The 20104-nt window shown below is 48.3% G+C and overlaps 1 protein-coding gene across 1 annotated transcript; it reads right to left on the bottom strand.

Moving 5' to 3' along the window:
* Nucleotides 1–12513: 12513 nt before the first annotated feature.
* Nucleotides 12514–19353, bottom strand: BARHL2 (BarH like homeobox 2). Its single transcript, XM_059137809.1, has 4 exons — nt 18837–19353; nt 17007–17697; nt 14907–15132; nt 12514–13147 (listed from the first exon to the last, which is right to left on the bottom strand). Exons 2-4 carry the CDS (start codon nt 17635–17637, stop codon nt 12835–12837), a joined length of 1170 nt encoding a protein of 389 aa, XP_058993792.1. The 5' UTR covers nt 17638–17697; nt 18837–19353; the 3' UTR covers nt 12514–12834.
* Between the last annotated feature and the right edge of the window lie 751 nt (nt 19354–20104).

The following is a 20104-nucleotide window of genomic DNA, read 5'->3' on the forward strand; positions in this document are numbered from 1 at the left end:
TGGAGAAAGGACTGCTACAAATAACAAAGGTTTAGATAATTACAGCTTTTCACCAGCCAAGGGTCGTCTCATCCCTATGACAGGGTTCTGAGGAAACACAAGGACTGTTTCCCATTCTACCATTAAATAGGCTGGGGGAAACTACTCTCCAGATTGAGAACCAACCTCTTATAATATTAATCAACACAGGAGCTACTCTGCCAGTGGTCAACTGCACTATAATTAAGTAGTCCCTAAAAGCAAAATAAAACAACAACAACAACAACAACAAACAATAGTCTCTTCCTCAGAGTAATACATTTATTCCAATAGCGGGAATTCAAATAAGCTACAATGTGTCCTTATTTCTAAACCTAGACCCCTTTGCTTAGGACCTTTGCAAGATAAACACCCACTTCTCCTTGATAAATCTGCTCATGTCCACTTATTAGGATGAGATCTCCTAGAAAAACATCATGCTACCATTTCTTTCTCTCAAAAGGGAGAAATACCTCTTGAGTTCAAATTTCCTGAACTAAAATCTTGCTAGTCAAATTCTCAAGAAAATCCAAACCCTTTTTCTTTCTTATGTATTTTATAAACCAAAGAAGATAAAATTTCAGACCCATTTTCATTATTAGATTTAGTGTCCCCTAGTCTATGGGCAAAATCCCCCATGGACATAGACAGATTCATAGTGTCCCCCTTTCCCTTAAAATCCAAACTGATCCCTTAAAACCTCTTCCCAAAATTAATCAATACCCTGTAAACAAGAAAGCTTTACATAAAATCTATTGTACAAGACTATAACGCACAGGGGTTTATTATTCCCTGCACCAGTCCTTTTAACACACCTACTTCACCTTTAAGAAAACCTAATGTCCAAGGATAGAGATTAATCCAAGATCTCTGAGCAATAAATAATAATGTTGCTCCCTGCCATCTTCTCGTTCCTAATCCCCATATATTATTGGCATCCATCCCTACCAAAAGCGAATTTTTCACCATAATCCAGTTATGAAAGCACCTTATTCAGTAATTCCAATTGATAAGGCTCGTCAATATCTGTTTGATTCTACTTAGGAAAGATAATAGTATACCTGGACAATAAGGCTCCCAGGATTTTTGCTGGAAGTCCTTTTTACTTCTCACAAAATTTAAAAGCTGACTTAGACAATATAAAATTTTCTGGAGACTCCACCTTACTACAATACTGAGGTAAAATAATTTACTTCTCTGATCACCCTCTAAGTCCTCCTCACAAGATGATATTCACCTGTTAAAACTCTTACGACTAAGGGACAAAAGGTCTCAAAGAAAAAGTTGCAGTTTGTTCCAACTCAAGTCCGATATTTAGGACATTTAATCCCCAAACCAGGGCTACCTCTAGGTCCTGGTAGGCTTCATGGCATCTTGAGCTTCCCCAAATCTAAGACCAAATGTCAATTACAGAGTTTGCTTGAGCTAGCTGTTTATTGTTGCAATCGGATTTCAAACTTCTCCTTAGTGGCCCAACCCCTGTGTGTCTTATTAAAAACTACTAAACCTGACCCCATTACCTAGGAAAACAAAGAACTGGCTTTTAAAACCTTGAAGGAAGTTTTTAATAAATCCACCTGTCCTCAGACATCAAAACTATCAGCTACCCTTTTTTCTTTTTGTATATGAAAAGGAGGGAAATGCCCTCAGAGTACTTACCCAAATTCATGGAAGCTAACACACCAACCTTTAGGTTGCTACAGCCAACAATTGGATCCCATGGTCCCCTTGTCTGTGCCTTAAGGCTGTCACTTCCACTGCCTTTCTGGCAAAGGCCACTGAAGAAATCCTTATCAGGATCTTCTTTGATGTCCCTGTACCTCACAAGATTGAAGCTCTCTTGAACCACACCCAACACCTCTCAGCAAGCCTCTTCTAGGAAATTCCCTTGCTAACCTTCCCTCCTATCATTCTTGTTTGTCGTATCAATCTCAACCCTGCTGCTCTTCTTCCTTTTTCCATTGGTGAAATCCCCATGACTGTTTGACTTTGACATATTAAGTATTAAGCCTTCATGATAACTTAAACAAGACCTCCTGGGGAAAATGTTGATTTCTCATGGTTTACTGATAGCTCTTACCTGATAAATGAAAATGGTAAGTGGTGTCCTGGATGTGTGATACCAACTCCTTTTGAGGTCATTGAGGCTGCACTCTTACCTTAGGCTGCTTCAGCCCAACAAGCTGAATTACATGCTCTTACTCAAGCATGTATTCTAGCTAAAGGTAAGACCACAAACATCTATACTAGTAGTAGTCAGCATTTTGAGACTAGTCCATGGTTTTGGAATGTTATGGAAACAACAAAGTTTTCTTGCTTCCAGCAGAGACAAAATTAAAAATGGTCCTTGTGTCCAAGATTTATTAGATGCCATACTCCTTCCAGCAGCTTTGGCTATTATTAAAGTCCCTGGGCATTCTAACTCTGATGCTCTGGAAGCCAAAGGAAACCACTCAAGATGTCTTTACAAAAAAATGATGCTCTTATGGGATCCATAGACCAAACCTCTATCATGGTCGGGACAACTACTTCCCACAGTGATGACCTAAGAGAATTAACCAAAGATATACAACAATTGGTCCTTAAAAAAGAAAAAAAAAAAAAAAAGGAAATCTAAAGGCTATTGGTGTCATCAAGAAAAGAAACTCTAGTTCTGACTACCAGTCCTGCCAGAAAAACTAAAATTTCCATTAATAACTACCATACATGAATTAAGTCACTGATAAAATGATAATGTTCATGAATAAACATTGGTAAAAAACATCTGCAAGGCACAAAAAAGTGCTTATCTTGCTTATTCCATCTGTCCTAAATTTAAATGAAGAAAACTCATCTATATTGCCTCCAGGTGTCTTAGTTTACCCAAAGAATCATTTGAGGTTTGGCAAATGGCTATCATAAAATTGCCCCCATCTCATGGATATAAGTACATTCCAGTTCCAGTAATGGTTTATATGTTTTCATATTGGACTGAAGATCTCCCATGTAGACAGGTAAATCTTGTGTATCTGAAATGCTATTGGAAAAGATTATTCTCTTTTAGCCTTCATAGTGTCTGGGAAATCCATTTTATGACCAAATACTTGACAAGTCTATGCTGTCTGGCCAGTTCTGCAATACTTTCATTGTGTTTATTGTCCTCAATCCTCAGGACTAGTCTAACATACAAATGAAGTTATCAACTCAGCTAAATTAGTGGAAACCATCCAAATACCTTGGCAAAAGCATTATCATTGTTCCTTCTAAATCTTAGATCTACTTCCTTTTGAATGCATACACTTTCACCATTTAAAATAATTACAGGGAATTCCTGCATGGCTCAGTTGTTTGGGTATCCAGCTCTTGACTTTGGCTCAGGTCATGATCTCAGGGTCATGTGATTAAGCCCCAAGCTGGGCTCTGTAAGCAGAGCCTGGTTGAGGTTCTCTCTCTGCCTTTCCCTCTGCTCCTACCCCACCCCCCCCATCCCCACGTGTTCTCTCTTTCTCTCTAAAAATAAACAAATCTAAAATAAAATAAAAGTACTTAAAGGATGGTCAATGCACTTAGCCACAACTAACAAAGGAGGCGCGTATATGTTAATTTTGCAAAGACCAGATCGAGTCCATAGAGAATAATCACATTCTGGTAGAACAATCTTTCAACAGTGCGCTCCCTGGAGATGATGACATCAAACATCACACTTTTAGCCTGGAAATTTCATCTATTGGAAAAGACGTCTCCCAAAAGACTCTTCAACCTTGCTGAAAATGCCCCTACCACTGGTTATTAACTAATTCCTGTGCAGCCAAACTTCAAGGAATAGTTGTCTGGGATTCATGTATCGCATGTAAAAAACAAACAAACAAACAAACAAAAACTCAAATCTGAATGAACTGGTGACCTCAAACTGAAAATTTGTAGGAACAAAGATAGATGACATCTGAAGTAAATAGTTAACACAAGATATCTGGACAAGACCTATAAATTTCCTGTTCTTTTTTTTTAAATTACTCTATGTTTAGTTAAATCAGGTCTTTCAGGTCTTTGGTTGATCTTTCCTTTGTTTTTCTACTGTCCTTTACTTGAGATTTAACACATCCTTTTAGCCCCACATTACAAAAACTCTCTGATTCTGCTAAAATTACTGATTCTTGGATTTGTACCAGAGCAAATATTACTCATGATGAATCTGAATTGGTGGCCTGGCCACTATATTTAGAAGGATGACAAAACCTATCTGGTAAGGATGTAGGATTTTCCTTTGGTAGTTTTGGAGCTATACCTGTCCTTCCTTCTAGAAGACTGGTTCCAAATACTATGGTTTTCCCTTGGGTGCCCCCCACCCATAAAGGATCATTTCTCACTCAGGCCTACACTCTTACCCCAATTTTTTCTTTATGTTTCAAAAACAGTGACAGAAATGCCAAAATTGTAGGATAACTCTTATTAAATATTTGTGACTATAGTATTTTATATGGTCCAAATGAACATGAACTCACTTCCTATTCCAGAAGACTGTACCATCTCTTCCATTAACATATCTCTGTAGTGGGAAAATGAAAAGCATAATAATACCAGAAACTGGGAAGCCAATGTGTTCTCCCTCAATGTACTTCATTGGGAACTGAACCAAAAATCTGATGAATGGTGGAAACTTAACCTACTTTTTCCCTAGATATCTTCCAGGCCTCCACCACAACATTACTTACACTAGATCAGTTCACTTGTTATTTCAAATATACTTTCTTCCACTTCTATAGATATTTAAGATGCCAACATAACCATTCCCATATACTAATAAACTAGATTATCATGTGTTCTGTATAAATGATTATTTTTCTGATTATGAAATTCCCTCTTTCACTCCAGGATTAAGAATATGGACAAAGGGTCCCAACTATGCCTTACTCTTAGTAGACATTGAGTGTTTCCTTTTATGTGGAAGAAACATATATTCTACACTGGCCCTTAATTGGAGGAGGTTATAGGATCATTACCCTCACCCCTAATGCCAAAATTAGAAAAACTCTTCCTGCTACTGCTTATATACTTACTCTGGGGTCTTTCTCTTATCAACTTAAAAGGATATGTTGGAACTGGGTACATTATAATTTTGGGTGACTGCTTAGCTATAACCCTGTAGTAGGGAGAAAGGGTTTGGGACATGCTTTCGCCAGAGCTTTTTTCCTTAGATCAGAGTAGCAAACCTTGAAAAAGCAATTCACAATCCTTCTATAATCATGTCTACCACTTCCAGTGTTTACGTCCAAGCTTTTTAATATCAACTAACACAGATAGCCTTGCAGAAGTAATCCTACAAAACCATAGAGTCCTACACCTTGTCACTTATCTGCAGGGGGATCCTGCACCTTACTTGGGGAAGAATGTTATTTTTATGTCAATAACTCATAGAAAATAACACAAGAACTAAAAATAACAAAAGACGATATCAAGCTGCTAGCAGAAGTTGGCCAACCTCCCAGAACTTGGGATATTTTCAATCTATTTAATTTAGACAATTGGGGAAACTGGTTGAGAGATCTATTTCTTTTTTCAATATTTTAAAAATGTATTTATTTGAGAGAGAGAGAGAGAACACATGTGCAGACACAAAAGCTTGGGAAGGGGCTGTGGAAGAGGAAGAAGCAGATTCCCCACTGAGCAGGAAGCCTAATGCTGATGGATCCCAGGAACCTGGGGTCATGACCTGAGCCTGAAGTCAGTTGCTTAACCAACTGAGTCACCCAGGCACCTCGAGAGGTGTATTTCAATCAATAGCTACCAATGGACTTTTGGTACTCAATCTGATCTTTTTAATTAAATTTCTACTGGTTTGCATTACTAAACAAATGTCTGCTCTCCAAATGTATGTATGAAATAAAATTATTTTCCTCTCAAAGACTTTTACTGAAACTCAACTGAGTATGGAAACTAAATAGTCCACCTTAGAAGGACATAACTGAGATTTTTCATTTTTCAATCCTCTTGTTATCCAAATGAGACCAAAGAAATTCCATATCATTTCCTTCCTCCCTAAGATTAGACCCCTGAGGATGGCCTTCCTCAGCTTCATGGGAAAAGACTCCTGAGGACGGTCCTTCTCAGCTTCATAGGACATACAATACAATCCACCTATAAAGAAATGATGTAACTGATCAATGGTGCTTTCTATGAAAGATCTTGATCAAAAGGCGGAAATGTAAAAGAATTTCAATCTAAAATGGAATCAGAGAATATAAAATGTAGAAATCTCACACACGTGCACTCAGGAAAACAAAACTTAGGGACGGAGAGACTGATTTCCCATAATCTCCTAATTTATAGAAAACTGATAATGTTGGAATTTTCTTAAGTTGACAGGGAGTTGGTCAGGATTTGCTTCCTATCAACCTTGGAAATTTTTGCTTATGGTTTCCAGAGACATGAACAAGAAATGATGCAGGTCCAGTTGATCTTCCAAAATAAGCTGAATTGAGCTTTATTTGTATGACTGGACCAGTTCTGTCTGCTCAGGGAATTTTCAAAGCTGGTCTCCATTTGTTTTTTATTTTAACAGATGCTAACTGAGCTCTCCCCTCTTTACATTCCCTGCCCATAAATATGGCCTGCCCCAAACCCTCAATACACTTGCCTGTAGCTTGCTACAGTTAACAGGTCCCAAATTGCAACTCCTCTGCTCCTTCCAAACAAACTATCTTTTTGACAATTTTGAACTTACCTCTTTTTCTTTCTTTCTTTCTTTCTTTCTTTCTTTCTTTCTTTTTTTTTTAGGTCGACAGAAGGTAGACTATTTTTTCACGGTGAGCACTCTGATTTTGTAGCATAGGAGTGGAGAAACAAAGTACCACCAATGCCTAATTCCTTTCCCCTGAGGCGGCATTATAAATACTTATTGCTCCATAGAAAACTTTCCCTCCCACTTCAGGGAAAGATGCACTGGAACACTTCTTCCTCCAGACCCCAGACGCTTTGGGGGCTCCCCAGCGGTGCCGGAACTTACAAAATGTAGGGAATCCATGCCACTGCAAGTCTCTATCAGCTCCTAAATTCCGCTTCGCATTTCCATCCCTCCAACTGTAATGGAGAAGGGGCAGGTAATCAACAAAGAGGAGTTGGCTTCAAGAACTGAGGACAATCTGAGGAAGGCAGTCATTTACAGCCACGAGGCCTTTTGAGGGGAGGTGGAAATGGAACGGAATGCAGATATGGGCACCCACCTGGGCAAATATTTATTATCGTTGTCGGAAAAGGAGAAGCCCTTATATTCTCTTCCGAGCCCACTGACATGTGAGAGAGGGGGGGCCCTGCTCTGTAGGCACAGCCCTAGCACCGACCGTGAAAAGCATATGGACTCCTGCCCCTGCTCTCAAGGGTCCCTGTCCTAATGCACGCATTCCTGCCTGAAACACAGCCGGTAACCCGGCGCCGGGACTTGCGGCCGCGGGGCTGTCCTAGGGGGTGGGGGGCGCAGAAGAGCTCAGAGTCTCGGCTGGGGCACGCACCGTGGGAGACCCGGCTTGGAGCCCGAGCGCTGCCGCGGACCATGAGAGCCTCGGCTCAAACCGCGGGCTGCATTGTGAGCGCGAATCTTCAGCAGAAAGGGGAGGACCTCTGCACGAAAGAATCAAGTCTGGCGGCCAGAGATAGGGGCAGCTGGGGGTGGGAATCCATCAGCTTCGCAAAGTGACAAAGCCCTTTTATCGTAAATCAAGCTCAATCTCGCGCCCTTGAAGGTCCCTTTCCTTCAGGGGAGCTCCCGCGGAGGCGACCCGCTCGCTGTCCTGGACCCGGGAGACTCCCAGGACTGCGGGAAGAAGGACCGGGGTGGGAGCAGCGGTGGGAATCCCGGCCTCCGCTCCACTCGCCTTGGGAGCGCTTCTCCTGGGCTTCCATCGGCCGAGGCGGCGGTTCGCGGAGCAGTCCGGGCAGCGCGAGCGGAGGAAGGAAAAAGCGCCATTTAGAGCGATTGCACTGGCGACCTCGAGGCGTCCGCGGAGAAAGGGCTTCGAAGCCGCAGACCTGAGGCCCCGCTCCTCCCCAGTCGGCTTCCACTAAGAACTTATTAAATAGGGACGGTTTAGAGTTGATCTGTCACTGAGCACTACTTACCACGAGATCTTTGGGTTTTTGAATTACTTTATTGATCTGAAGATTTTCTTCTTTGCAATGTGACCCTGTTTGGACTTAGAGCTAATCAGGAAACGCTGCGAGGGAGGGCTCTTTGTAATCACCTCGCGGACCTCCCCCGCGAGCGCCGTCGACCCTTCCCCGGCGCGCCCCTGGCGCTCGCCTAGGCTTTGCGGGGAACCCGGCAGCTCCCCGCGCTACGCTCCATCGCGCGCCCTGGGAGCTGTCTGTGGTGCTAGGAGAGGGAACTCGGGAGAGCGAGGCCCCGGGGAAGAGACCGGCGGAGGCGGAGAAGAAAGTAACTGAGAACGCCGTGTTGGCCAAGACGGTCCACCCAGCAACACTGAGACCGATAAAGACCTTCAAAATTCAGCCGGAAGGAGGGGAGGAAAAAAGTCCCTTCTGGGTCATCGCATCGCCCTGAGGCAGCTGACCTGTTTTTCCAATGCAAGAGGCCAGTTGACACCTCCCTTTTTCTGAAAGCGCACACCCTCAGCCCTACACACTTACCCCTACTCAGCCCTGAGGGTGTTCGGCCTGCCAGAAGAAAGAAGGGAGGGGCAGTGGGCCCAAACTATGCGCCCCAACTCCAGGAAAAGAATCAAGCGGTAGAGAGCCAGGCGGGGAACTGGCCAAGAAAGTGGGACCAGACAAAGACCTAGTGGGAGACTCGACGTGGCTAGAGACACTTTCCATGGTCCATGAGGGTAACCCCTGGGAAAGCCCCCACTCATCCTTCTGCTCATACCTCTCTAGCCAACAGCCAAGGCAAGAGCCTGCTTTCCCTTACTAAGAATTCACAGCTATGCAGGAAACATCAGTCCGCTTGGAGTCTCCATCCTGCCCCTGCCCATTCCCACCAGTAGTGAAGTCAGTCTCTTCCCAAGCACGTTGACTTGTAGCCTGCCTGGCTTTTTAGAAAACTAAGTAGCTCTCTTCCAGTATATTTTTGTAACCACGTGGCTTAACAGGAACTAAAGTTTCCTTAGCCCTGGGGAGAGCTTTTCCAAATATTTTTAGAAAGTTAAAAATGTAACAAAACAAACTACTCAACAAGCCACCCGTTTAAAGAGGGGAGGTGGGATTCAGCAGACTCTTGGGGAAGAGCTGCCTAGGCAAGGAGTCAGATGGCAGGGAGAGAGGAGGGAAGTCTTGGTTTGAGGGTAAGTGGGTTTTATTTGCAACAGAGGAAATCTGCTGTCTAATTTGCCATAGTGTAGGCTTTCTTTTTAAGGGGTGGAGCAAAAATAAACTGATACAAGGTGGTAGGTATATTTGCTGGAGGCTAAAGACAAACCACAATCGTTACTTTACAACTCACTGAAAATTGCTGGTTTGGACTAGACTGGCTGGTTGCTGGCCAGGCATTCAACTTTTCACTTCACACTGACTACAGGTTTCTGTTAGGTTAGGTGGGGTCCTGGAGCTGACAGGGGGGTGGGCAAATCTAAAGGGGTCACTGTAGGTGTTTAAACACCTCTCTGAAACAAGCTCGTTTTCCTGGGTTTCTGTAGGAAGCGAAGATTGCCACTCCAAGCCCCTTTTTTGTTAGTCCCCAAGTTAATCACAGGACCAAACCAAATAAAGTCTAGAGCGCCCTTCAGACACCAAGTGAAACTAGGGGAAAAGAAAAGGAGCACAGCTCCCAGGAACAGCTGTCCTCTGGGCCTCCACAACGGACTCACATCTCCCATGAGAAAAGACCTTTGCCTGTTATCTTTGTTCCTTGCTTTTCAGGAAACTTAGGGTCGCACTCCTCATCTCTCAGCCAACCCCCATCTTTGTAGGGCAAGCACGAAGAACAGAGAGACCCCTTCTGAGGAAAAGGATGTGTTTGCATTGGACTTTTAAGCAATAGTTTGGGGAGGCTTGAATGGAAGGGCACCTGCTGAGGTGTGCTTTGCCGCACTGAAGCAGAATGAAAAGAAATTCGGCCACTCAATTTTCATCCTAAAACTACGCCCACCCCCAACAACCAATTTGCCAATTTCAAAACATATTTAGAAGGGAACTGACACTTTTAGCTGCCCAATTTCAGGGGTTGAAGAAAACATGACTTGGAAGAAAAGCCAATTTAGGAAGACTCTGGTGCATCCAGAGTAATGGCTAACAGCAATGGAATATAAAGCTAATTAAGAAACCTTGGTTTCTATAGACACAGTGCATCCCCCCCCCCCTCCCCGCATTGTCCACCTACAGAGTCCAAGTTCAGCCTTGAGCGTGAAAGGACAGCAGACAGCCTCCTCTGCAGAGTGGCTGGTGAGCTGCTGGTAGCAGATGGGTGCTCTGGCCTTGTTTGTATTTGCAGGTTTGTTTATGTGTTTTTCCCAACTGGACCTGAGGTCATTCTTCATAGGTAATATGTTATGTGTGAACTCCGGTGCCTTCCCAGGTCCCTCTTGTGCCCAAAGCTGACTGGCCCTGGGACAAGTGCAGATAAAAGCTATAGCCAACCCCCCAACCCTGCCCTGGCTTTGGAAAGTGCCAATTTAGGCCCACGCAGACCATTTTGAACTATTGAAACTTGATTTTTAAACCCAACAGCAGCTAAGCTGGAACAAGGTGAGTCTCCTAGAGTGCCCAGGCATTGGGCATTCCCCACTGGACCCAGTGATGCCCAGTTTCCAGCCCACCCCAGCTGTCTTGAGTTTGCCCTGGCTCAGCAGGAAGAAGATGAGAAGGGCCAATCCAGACCCTTTTGTTAGAATCAACCGAGACCAAGACCACTTTTAAAGCAAATTGATGAGCTAGATAGAAATCTGCAAACTACTCCCTAATTAGCCAAGGTCTGATCAAGGCGCCTGAGGCAATCTCCTCCTGGATTTCACCTCTTTCTTTCCTTCTTCCTTCCCACCCCTCCCCAATACACACTCCCACAGCACTCCACTTTTTAAAAACATGTTTTTAACTCCACTAAGGTTCAGTATCAGAGAAAGTTGGAGGATGGGTCTGGATGTGTTTTAGCTGCATGTTTTACCCCTTTGACACTGTACTTGGGCAGGTGTGAGGCTAGAGACATAAGAATATCCAGATGGGGGATCTGACTCTAGCCCTTCAGGAAATGACCCTGGAGCTGCAGAAGGTGGAAGCAGCTCTAGAACTGATCCCCTGCTCAGTTGTTGGACGCATAGTCTTGAGCGCTGAGCCTAGTGAGGAGCCACTCTGGTGGGGTGCAGGGCCTTTCATTTTGTGGTCCCAACCCCTGCAAGGATACTGATAAAAAGCTTGGCACCACGGTCCTGGCTGGACTTGGATTCCTGCTCCAAGGCATCCCAGCACAACGAACTCACTAGGACCAGAGGTTCGCAGGGGCTGGGGGCCGACGCCCGCTGGAGAATGCGAAGGCAAGGATCAAAGACGCCTCGAGGGTTTGTTAGCTGGGCCTCTCTGAGGCCCCCCGGTGCACTAATTGCGCTCCCCGCAGCCGCCCGCTCTCAGGCTGTCCCACCGCCGCTTGGCCGCTGGGCTGCTGGGCTGCGGGCTACGGAACAGCTGCGAGGCCCGAGCCGCCCGCTGCCCGGCGCCGGGGACACTCACTGCCCCGGGGAAGAGCCCCAGGAGGAGGAGGAGGGGCAGAGAGCCCCGGGTCAGCTGGGGCTGGCAGGCAGGCCAGGAGCGGGGAAAGTTGGCGGCCCACTTGGCCGGCATCAACAGCCTACGAGCAGAGACTTCTCTCCTGGCCTGGCCGGCTGCTCTGAAATCATCCACTTAAAAAAGAAAGGAATTCACACATCAAATAACTGCTCGGAAGAGGCCAGCAGGAAAACTGGAGCTGTTTTTATATAAGTCAACCCAAAGTCTTTACAGATTTTATAAATTCCTAGTATTACCAGAGGGATTTTTTTCCCCCCTAAATCAAGTCAGGCATCTCATCACAGTACATTCTGCTTTAGTAAAATCAGCTCCCTTGAATTTCATCGCTTGTTAAAAAAAGATAAACTTTATTTTTGTAATTTTCAATCACAAAAAAATCTATATTTTTGTCTAAGCATTTATTTTACTGAATCAAAAAGACATGAAAAGAAAAATCATGTTTTACTAACGTATATAAGTGACTCTTTTTTGGACAACATATAATAAATATGATATATCACTTATCACTCAGTCTTTCAAATGTACATTTTTTTTCATATTATGGAGCATGCCACTTTTCCAAAAGAAAAAAGGTCATGAGAAATCAGTGCAAAGTTCTCAATTACCCTCCTCTTTTCTCTGGGGCAGACGGAATGTCCACAGCAACGCCCTGTGCCTCAGAATTGAGGCTGTCTGTCCATCTACAATTCTCTCTGCCTCTACGGCTTCCTCTCCGTGCCCTCCATACTTCCCTCCTTACCCTCCCCCCTCCCTCCCTCCTGCTTGTCCCTAAAGTCATTTTTAAAAAGAGCTTGAGGTTTTGTTTTAGTTGATGTTTTCACTTACTGGTCGCACTTTGTGTGGGGTCGGCGTTTTCCCCAGTCACACTGCTGTGGGGAGCTCCCCAGCCCTGTTTCTGGGGGTTGGGAAGATGAGAGCAGAGGGCTGGTTCCTCTTTGGGGGCCCCCCTCCCACTGGTGAACGGCTTCTTCTCTTACTTCTCGGCTTCCCGGGGTCGCTCCTGCTCCCAAGAGAGGCCTTGCGGCCTGGTGCGGGGCGAGGAGGGCAGCTGTCCAGCCGGTCGGGGTGGGGACGGGAAGGGAAGGGACTGCAGCGCGGTAGATCGCTGTCTCTTCACCGGGGGTGTGGGGTGCCTGGGATGGGGCTGGACAAGGGGTTGAGGGCTGGCTGCCCCCCAGGCCCCAGGCCGTGGATGAGCACGCGGGGAACCAGGGGCCGCTGCAGCTGGGGATGGGGCGCGGGGGGAGTCCGGTACATGCTGCTGTACATGGCTGCGGCAGCCGCGGCGGCCGTGGTGCTGTCCACGCTGCCCAGCAGGCTTGGGTGGTAGAAATAAGGCGACGGGAACATCCTCTGCAGGGCCGAGTAGTTCCCCGCCTCGGCCAGCAGCTCCAGGCCCACCGCGGTTTGCCGCTTCCACTTGGTCCTGAAAAAAAGCGGGCGTGCGCGCACCCCGCAGCTGTGGGAACAGTCCAGGCACCAGACCTTTTCTTCTCTCACCCTCTCCAGGCTTCTCTTTCTTGGGGCACAGAGAGACTGCAGACTGCGAGAGCTCTGAGAACGAGGAATGAAGCACATCTCCTAGGCCCCCTCCCCACCCTCTTGCTCACAGAATGGCCCAAATTCATGTCAGTTTCATAAATTACACCCTTAATGTCTGAGACATTCGTAAATGAAATTCTATAAGCTTCCCTGCCTTTTCCTCTCTGTTCTGCTGTTGCCCCTTACAATTGGGTTACTTCCTGAAACTTTCCTGAAGGCCAATGGAGACCAGTCTTCCTATAGGCGGTCTTCTCCCTCCTCCCCTAATTCTTTTCCCCCAAGGGCCCCCCACAATCCCAGAGTGTCCACTCTCTGCCCTTCCCCCTTTCCTCCAGTCCAAGTGAGAAGAAACCATAAACAAAAGGACACAGAGACTCCTGGGCCTCAGACCCTGTCCCTCTCAGTCCCCAGAGCTGTGGAGACACGTCCCTCTCCACAGCCTCACAGGACCTTACAGAGGGGGGGGGGGGGGGCTTGGGGCAAGGAAGGCACACACCAATGTTTCAAAATTAAATTCATTTGAAGGAGGGCTCTCCCAAGGTGACAGCACCTCGGGGCCATTTGGGTGGGGGATGCATTTCAAGATATTTTCTCCTCTGAGAGAGAGTAACAATTAAAACCTGTGATCAGCTTTTCTTGGTCTCCTCCCTCCTCCACAGTACCCCGCTAGGAAGAAGAAGCCAACAGGCCTTTGCTCAAATGCCCCATGAAGGAGCTCAGGGCTGGTGGGCCATCCATACCCAGCAGCTTCAGCCAAATTAATAAACGTGTCGCCCATTTTAAATTGGCTACAAATGACACTAATGTTTTCCGACAGAATTAGGGTGGCTGAAGCCGTATGTAATGAGACAGAAAATTATGGTAAAGATGACAACTGGATGGGCATTTCCAACTGCACTTATGGACGATTAGAAGACAAATGAGAGAAAAGGAGGGGGAGGAAAAAATCTAGACAAGGGTGTCTACTGCCAGGCTTCAAAATACGGCACAACTTCAGCCTCAGCTTGCCTGGGTCCTCGCTACAGTTCAGAGCCTGCAAGCGCTGCCAACCCCTTTCCGGATTTCCTTTCAGTGGAGGCAGTGGTTCCTGGCAGGCTCTGAGGTGACAAATCTAGGGAAGGGACAGACCCTCAGCCTGTCTGGCTGGCTGTCTCAAAAGCCAAGGCAAGGACATTTAAGCTGAGGCCAGTGGGGCAGCTCCTCCTGGATCGAAATAGCCAGGCTGTGTGACCAGCTGCAGACCTTCGGAACCAGCCAGGGGCAGGCCCAAAGGGTACATGGCACAGGCTCTACGGACCCGAGTGTCAGCTGCACAGATGTCTCAATTTGAGAAGGTGTGGCTTAATGGATCTGGGGGCAAAGTGAGGGGAGGGATTCCAGCCACTCGGGTTTGAGAGGAAAAGTAGCATATGCCAAGACACTCAGAAGTGCAAAATGTTCCAAACTCCAGCTGCCGCTCCATACGTCCCTCTCACCTGGGGGGTGTGCTTCATCCCTGCTCCAGCCAGAAAGTCCCCAGGGGCCCACTCTGGGGCCTCTGAGTCCCTGGAGTCTCCCGGGCCAGGAAGGAAGAGGACCGGCTCAGTAGTCATGACCTGGATGGTCAGACGCCTTTGCTCCCCCCCCCACACAACATCCCTTACCTGCGGTTCTGGTACCAGGTCTTGACTTGCGTGTCTGTGAGGTTGAGCGCAGCTGCCAGGTCCATGCGGTCCTGCACACTCAGGTATTTCTGCCGCTCAAAGCTACGCTCCAGTTGATTGAGTTGGTGGTCAGAGAAAGCTGTTCTGGCTTTGCGAGGCTTTTTGGCTCTCACTGGGGGACTCTCTCGGCTACTCGTAATCTCCCGGTCTCCTTCCTCCTTTGTTCCTATGGTAGAAACCCATAGCCATAAGACAGTGTGGAATAGGAAGGGTGGTGTGTCCTCCTGGCACACACTTCCACATTCCCAAGCCAGCTGCTGGTCTTGGGGGACTATACTCCCACCACCCTTATCACACACAAACTTGGACCTTAGCCAAGGACCTTAAGAGGAAGAGGACCAATTTCTGGCCAAAGAGTCTAGAACTTTGTGCAGAACTACTAAAAGGATTCTAAAAGGTTGTCTGATCTTCCCACCTTTGCAAGTTAAAAAGAAAAAAATATTTTACAATATAGGGTTCTTTTGTTATTTCGTTCACGGGGTAGGGAGTGGGGAGATTCTGTCCCATTCCTTTACTGTTTTCACTATGACTTCATTTTTTTTTGATTTGGTACTTTTCAAAATACCTAATACCTTTCTACTCTGTTGTTGGTGTGTTTGTTTATTTGAGGAAGGGGCACCTTTTTCATTTCACTTTTTCTGTTTACAGAAAGTTAAATGCATTTGCTTTCCCTTTCCAGATGCACTTGGGAAATAGTGGGATCAAGTTCTCTGCAGCTGCTTGCGTCAAGTCTTTTAAAGCTTCGGGAGGAATATGTCACCCAGACACCAAGTAGAGCTCAAAATCACTGAGCCCATCTAGGTGACAGCCCAGAGATTTCCGGATTCTATTTGTCAACTTTGGTTTTTTACTGAAATGCTGGGAAATCGATATGTCAATCCCTCTCTGTTTGTACCCGTTTTTGCTGCACTCCTTGATCTTCCCTGCAGGAAGAACAATAATCTCTCTAATTGACCCACTGGGGAGGTTGGTGCACAAAAAAATCGCCAGGCCAGACTGTACATCTGTTTTGGGCACTATTATGCTAATGTTATAATAGTAAAATGAGGAGCCAATATCCTACCTTTCAGATAGTCAGCACACATCTTTCCCAGAAATGGCAACGGTTAATACTAATAACAGTAATGAACTTATTAGTAAAGGTAAAAAAGAAATCTCCTGGTATGTTAAAACTCTTTCGTCGTGCAAAGACAAAAACACTTCCTTATGTAATTGAGGAAAAAATGGAAAAAGGGAGTTGAAGCACAGTTTCAACTGCTATTTTCTGATTTTACAAAAATAAACAAATCCAACTCCATAAAATTTTACTTTCATAAATGCTATTTCTCAATTACTTATAGGGAGACAAAATCTTACTGAAATACAAATAATTGGTAGGGGCCATGGAGTGAGAAGGGCATTTTAAAAACTGAAAAACTGATTATAAATTTTTACCATAGGGGCTTCCCTACATTCAACAAAATCTAATAATAAAAAAAAAGTTACTTTGTTAATCAACTCGGAAATTTTTTCTTCATTAAATCTGGTAATTCCTGTGATGTTTAGAAAATGCAGTGTGTGTGGGGGGGGTACTGAAATAATTTGCATTAAAGAATAAATGCCACGTTGTGAACACACCCCTAGACACCACGCTAGCTAAGCCGGTCTCTCTCTCTCCCACCTCCCCTCATCCCCACCCCCCAAGGTCTCAGCTAGAAAAATCTCCAGTCCTTCCCTTTCATCAACGAAAGTATTCCGGTCAAATCCCCTCCGCGTCCTCCCTATTCCTAATACATAGAAATTATATAAAACAAAGAAAGGAGCAGGATGGCGGTGAAGGTTGAGAGGTGGCTATGTAACAATAAACCGAACTTCGGACGAGTCCTCGTGTCGCACGCCCAGGCCTTCCTCCCGCTTGCAGTTTTCGACCGGGGTGCAATCGCCCCAGAAGCTCCCTGAATAACTCCCCAGCCGAGACTCGAGGGAGTCTGCAGGGGAGACCAAGAACCAGAGGTCCAGGAGACACTAGATGGCTCGGGCGGCCGACGCGGCGCGACTCACCGTGGCATTTGATGTCGCTCTGGGAATCTTCCCGCTTGTCGAGTTTGGTTTTGCTGTCCTCCTGCTCGAGCTTTGGCCTGAAGCTCTCGTGTGCTGCGTTGCTCTCCTGCTTCGGGGTGTGGTGGGGAGAGGACACGCTGGTGCTGTAGGGCGCACACGCCGCCAGTGGTTTGCTGTCGCCCAAGATGTCCTTAATTAAAAAAGAAGAGGTGGAAGTCCTGGGGGCCGAGGCGGGCGAGCCCAGCTGCTGGGCCGGCGGTTGCTGCTGCGGCTGCGGCTGCGGCGGCGGCGGCTGCTGTTGGGGAGAAGGCTGCAAACTTTGCGTGGGGGCCGCGGCGGGCGGCGGCGGCGGTTGGCTGTGGTGGAGGTGGTGGTGATGCTGGGGCCCTTCTGCGACCAGATGCGTCTCCGGGGGCTCCATGGTGACTGAGATGGGAGAAGAAGGCGCCGTTCCTACGGTATCAATCTCCGAACAGGGGGACGGAGTGGCCTGACTCCTAAAATCCGCGGTCCTGGCCTCGCCGAGCGGGCGGAAATCTCCATTCATCATGCCGGGGCTGCCCGAACTGGCACTGGACAAAATCGTGTCTATTCCAAAACTCGACCCGCTGGCCCCTTCCATTGTTGTCATTTCTACATGAGGTCCACGCCACTTCGCCGCTCAGCAGCCGCCCCGACCACGCAAAGGAAGCTATCGATCGTAAAACAGAATAAACACTAAACAATGTTGTCGCAGCTTTAAAAAGACAAAAAAAGTGGGGCGGGAAGGGAAGGAAGGATCATGGGGGGGGGGGTGGCAACCGGTGGACACTTTCGACACTTTTTGTTTTCCTTATTCATAAAGTAGGGGTGGGGAGAAGGGGAGAAAGGAAGAGAGAGGGGGAAAGTTACAAAAATTGTTGAGGAAGAACGGAGCTTGCGCTCCAGGAACGACCGCGCACGTGGGGGCGGCGGTAGCGGCGCAGGGGACTCAGACGAAGACGCAGGCGGCGGGAGGTGACCCCGACGCCGCCGCCGCCACCGCTGCCGCCGCCGCCTGGGTCTGCCCACAGCCTGGCACCAGGCGGCAGCGGCGGCGGCGGACCTGGCAGGTGCAGCGACCGCGGAGCCCGGGCGGTCGCGCGCCCTCGGAGCTCCCGGGCCGCTCCCCGAGGTGGCTGCTGCGCGCGACTCGGCCGCCCTGGAGCCGAGTTTCTGAACTTTCTTGGAAAGTTGTGGAGCAGACACCGCCGCAGTGGTCGCGGCAACACGAGACGGAGAGGAAGAGAAGGAAAAGAAGGAGCAGGCGCAGGCGGAGGAGGCGGCGGAGACGCGGCGCCGAGCGACTCCGGCCGCTGCCGGGCGCGTTCGCTTGTAATCCGGCTGCTCGCGGGCGGCGCCGACCCCCTCGCGTGACGTCACGGCCTCTGCCGCCGCTCTCCGCGCCGCGCGGGGCCCGCGCCCCCGCCGCCGAGGCCGCGCGCCGGGCCCCGCGCTCCCATTGGCCGCGCCCGCGCGAGCGAGCGACGCCGACGTCCCGGGAGCCAATGGACGCGCGGCTCGCGAGCCCGTCAGCGAGCGCCGCTTCGGCCCCGCTGCTCTTTTGAGAACCTGCTCAACCCCTTGCGTGCAGCCGAAAGCCGAACACCTAGTCCTGCGGTGATTCCGGTGTCCACAATCACGCGTGAGGGCAAAGGCAGAGAGGAGAGCAGAGGTGGACTAGAGAAGGGACCCGAGGGGTAAAATTAAACACAAAAAACCCCACCAAGTCGAGATCGGCCCGTTCTCCCGAGGAGTCCGAGGAGGGAGGAGAAAGAGGACAGAAAGGGAAAAGGAATCTGGCGGGCTCACCTTCGCACTCCGGCGCGGCCGCCCTCGCAGCATCCCCAAACACGCGCTTGTGTAGTCCAAGGACACTGAGAACAGAGGAGGGGGGGGGGTCCCTGAAGGAATCCACGGGAAAGTGTGTAACTCCAGCAGCCGGACCTCTGGGTGGGCGGGCGGACTCGGGGCTCTGATTTCTCCCCGGACAGCCCGGCGCCCGAGCTGTGGCCCCCTAGGCGGCGGGTCCCCGACGGCGGTTAGAGCGCGTCCACTCTGCACTCTCGGGAAGCGTGGAGGGGGGGGGGGTCCTGCTGCTCCAAACCGCGGTCACCAGTCTGGTCACCAGTCTGGGCCCGTGCTGGAAGAAATGCCTGGCCAGACACTTTCTCCCGAGCGGGGTAAATAATGCCCCGAGGCGTTCTCTAGTGGTGAGGAAGGCGATGGTCCACTGTCCGGCTGGCCCGGGGCTCAGGAGCCCAGGTGGCGGGGCCGCGGCACGCGCTCCGGCTCACCACTCGCCAGTTCTCTCTCTCTCCCTCTCCCCCCACCCCCAATCCGGGCGCTCATTTGGAAAGGAAACAGTCACTGTGGATCCACTGGGGACCTGGAGCGTGGCATGACTGTGACGCCTCGTCGGAGGGTATCAACTTACATTATTTTCTCTAGGACGTCTCCAACCTGTCTCTTGTTGAATGTCAGGGTAATGGGAAGTGCCAGTGACAAGACGGCGTATTACTCCTGATTAAGTGCCGTGTCAACCTAATTAGCAGAGTAATTATAAGGTGCTAATGAATGATTCAAAGTTCTTTGAGTTACATTTTACTCCAAATTACCATTTTAAGAACCCTATGAATCTGAGTGGCTGGCATCGCTTCCGTGACTAGGTGCAGAATGATGGTAGAAAATGGCCTTTCAAGTCTCCAAGGGCTGGGCCGAAATCTGGGGTTTAGTTGCAGTTCCGAAGGTCCCTTTCTATGAAACAGATTTTTTTTTTCCGTTGAGGACGGGGGCGGCTGGCGGGGGGAAGGGGGGGCGACCGGGTGGTGTCCGGGACGCGAAAGATCTCCTGGGACAAGATGCTGCCTTTCTGTCGGAACGGCACCCGCGTGAGCCCTCGGTCCGGGAGGGGGTAGGTTCGAGAGTCATCCTTCCTGCTCTTTACTAGGGAATTCGCTGTGTTTGACCCAGAAAAAGCCCGCGCTGTTTCAAGGGTGTGTTGAGCTGTTTCTTATCTTTGTGCGGTTTGTTCCCGGGTCTGTCTCTGAGGAGAACTGCAGGGAGAGAAAAGACCAAGG

This window comes from Mustela lutreola, chromosome 10 (genome assembly GCF_030435805.1).
Source record: "Mustela lutreola isolate mMusLut2 chromosome 10, mMusLut2.pri, whole genome shotgun sequence".
In the NCBI taxonomy this organism is placed as follows: Eukaryota; Metazoa; Chordata; class Mammalia; order Carnivora; family Mustelidae; genus Mustela; species Mustela lutreola.

What these genes read in the sequence shown, in the direction of transcription:
- BARHL2 (XM_059137809.1), bottom strand. Translation starts at nt 17,637, where the DNA reads ATGACAACAATGGAAGGGGCCAGCGGGTCGAGTTTTGGAATAGACACG. An exon ending in GAGCGACATCAAATGCCACG is followed by an intron (nt 15,133 to 17,006) that starts GTGAGTCGCGCC and finishes TTTCTACCATAG; the next exon opens with GAACAAAGGAGGAAGGAGAC. An exon ending in ACCTGGTACCAGAACCGCAG is followed by an intron (nt 13,148 to 14,906) that starts GTAAGGGATGTT and finishes GCTTTTTTTCAG; the next exon opens with GACCAAGTGGAAGCGGCAAA.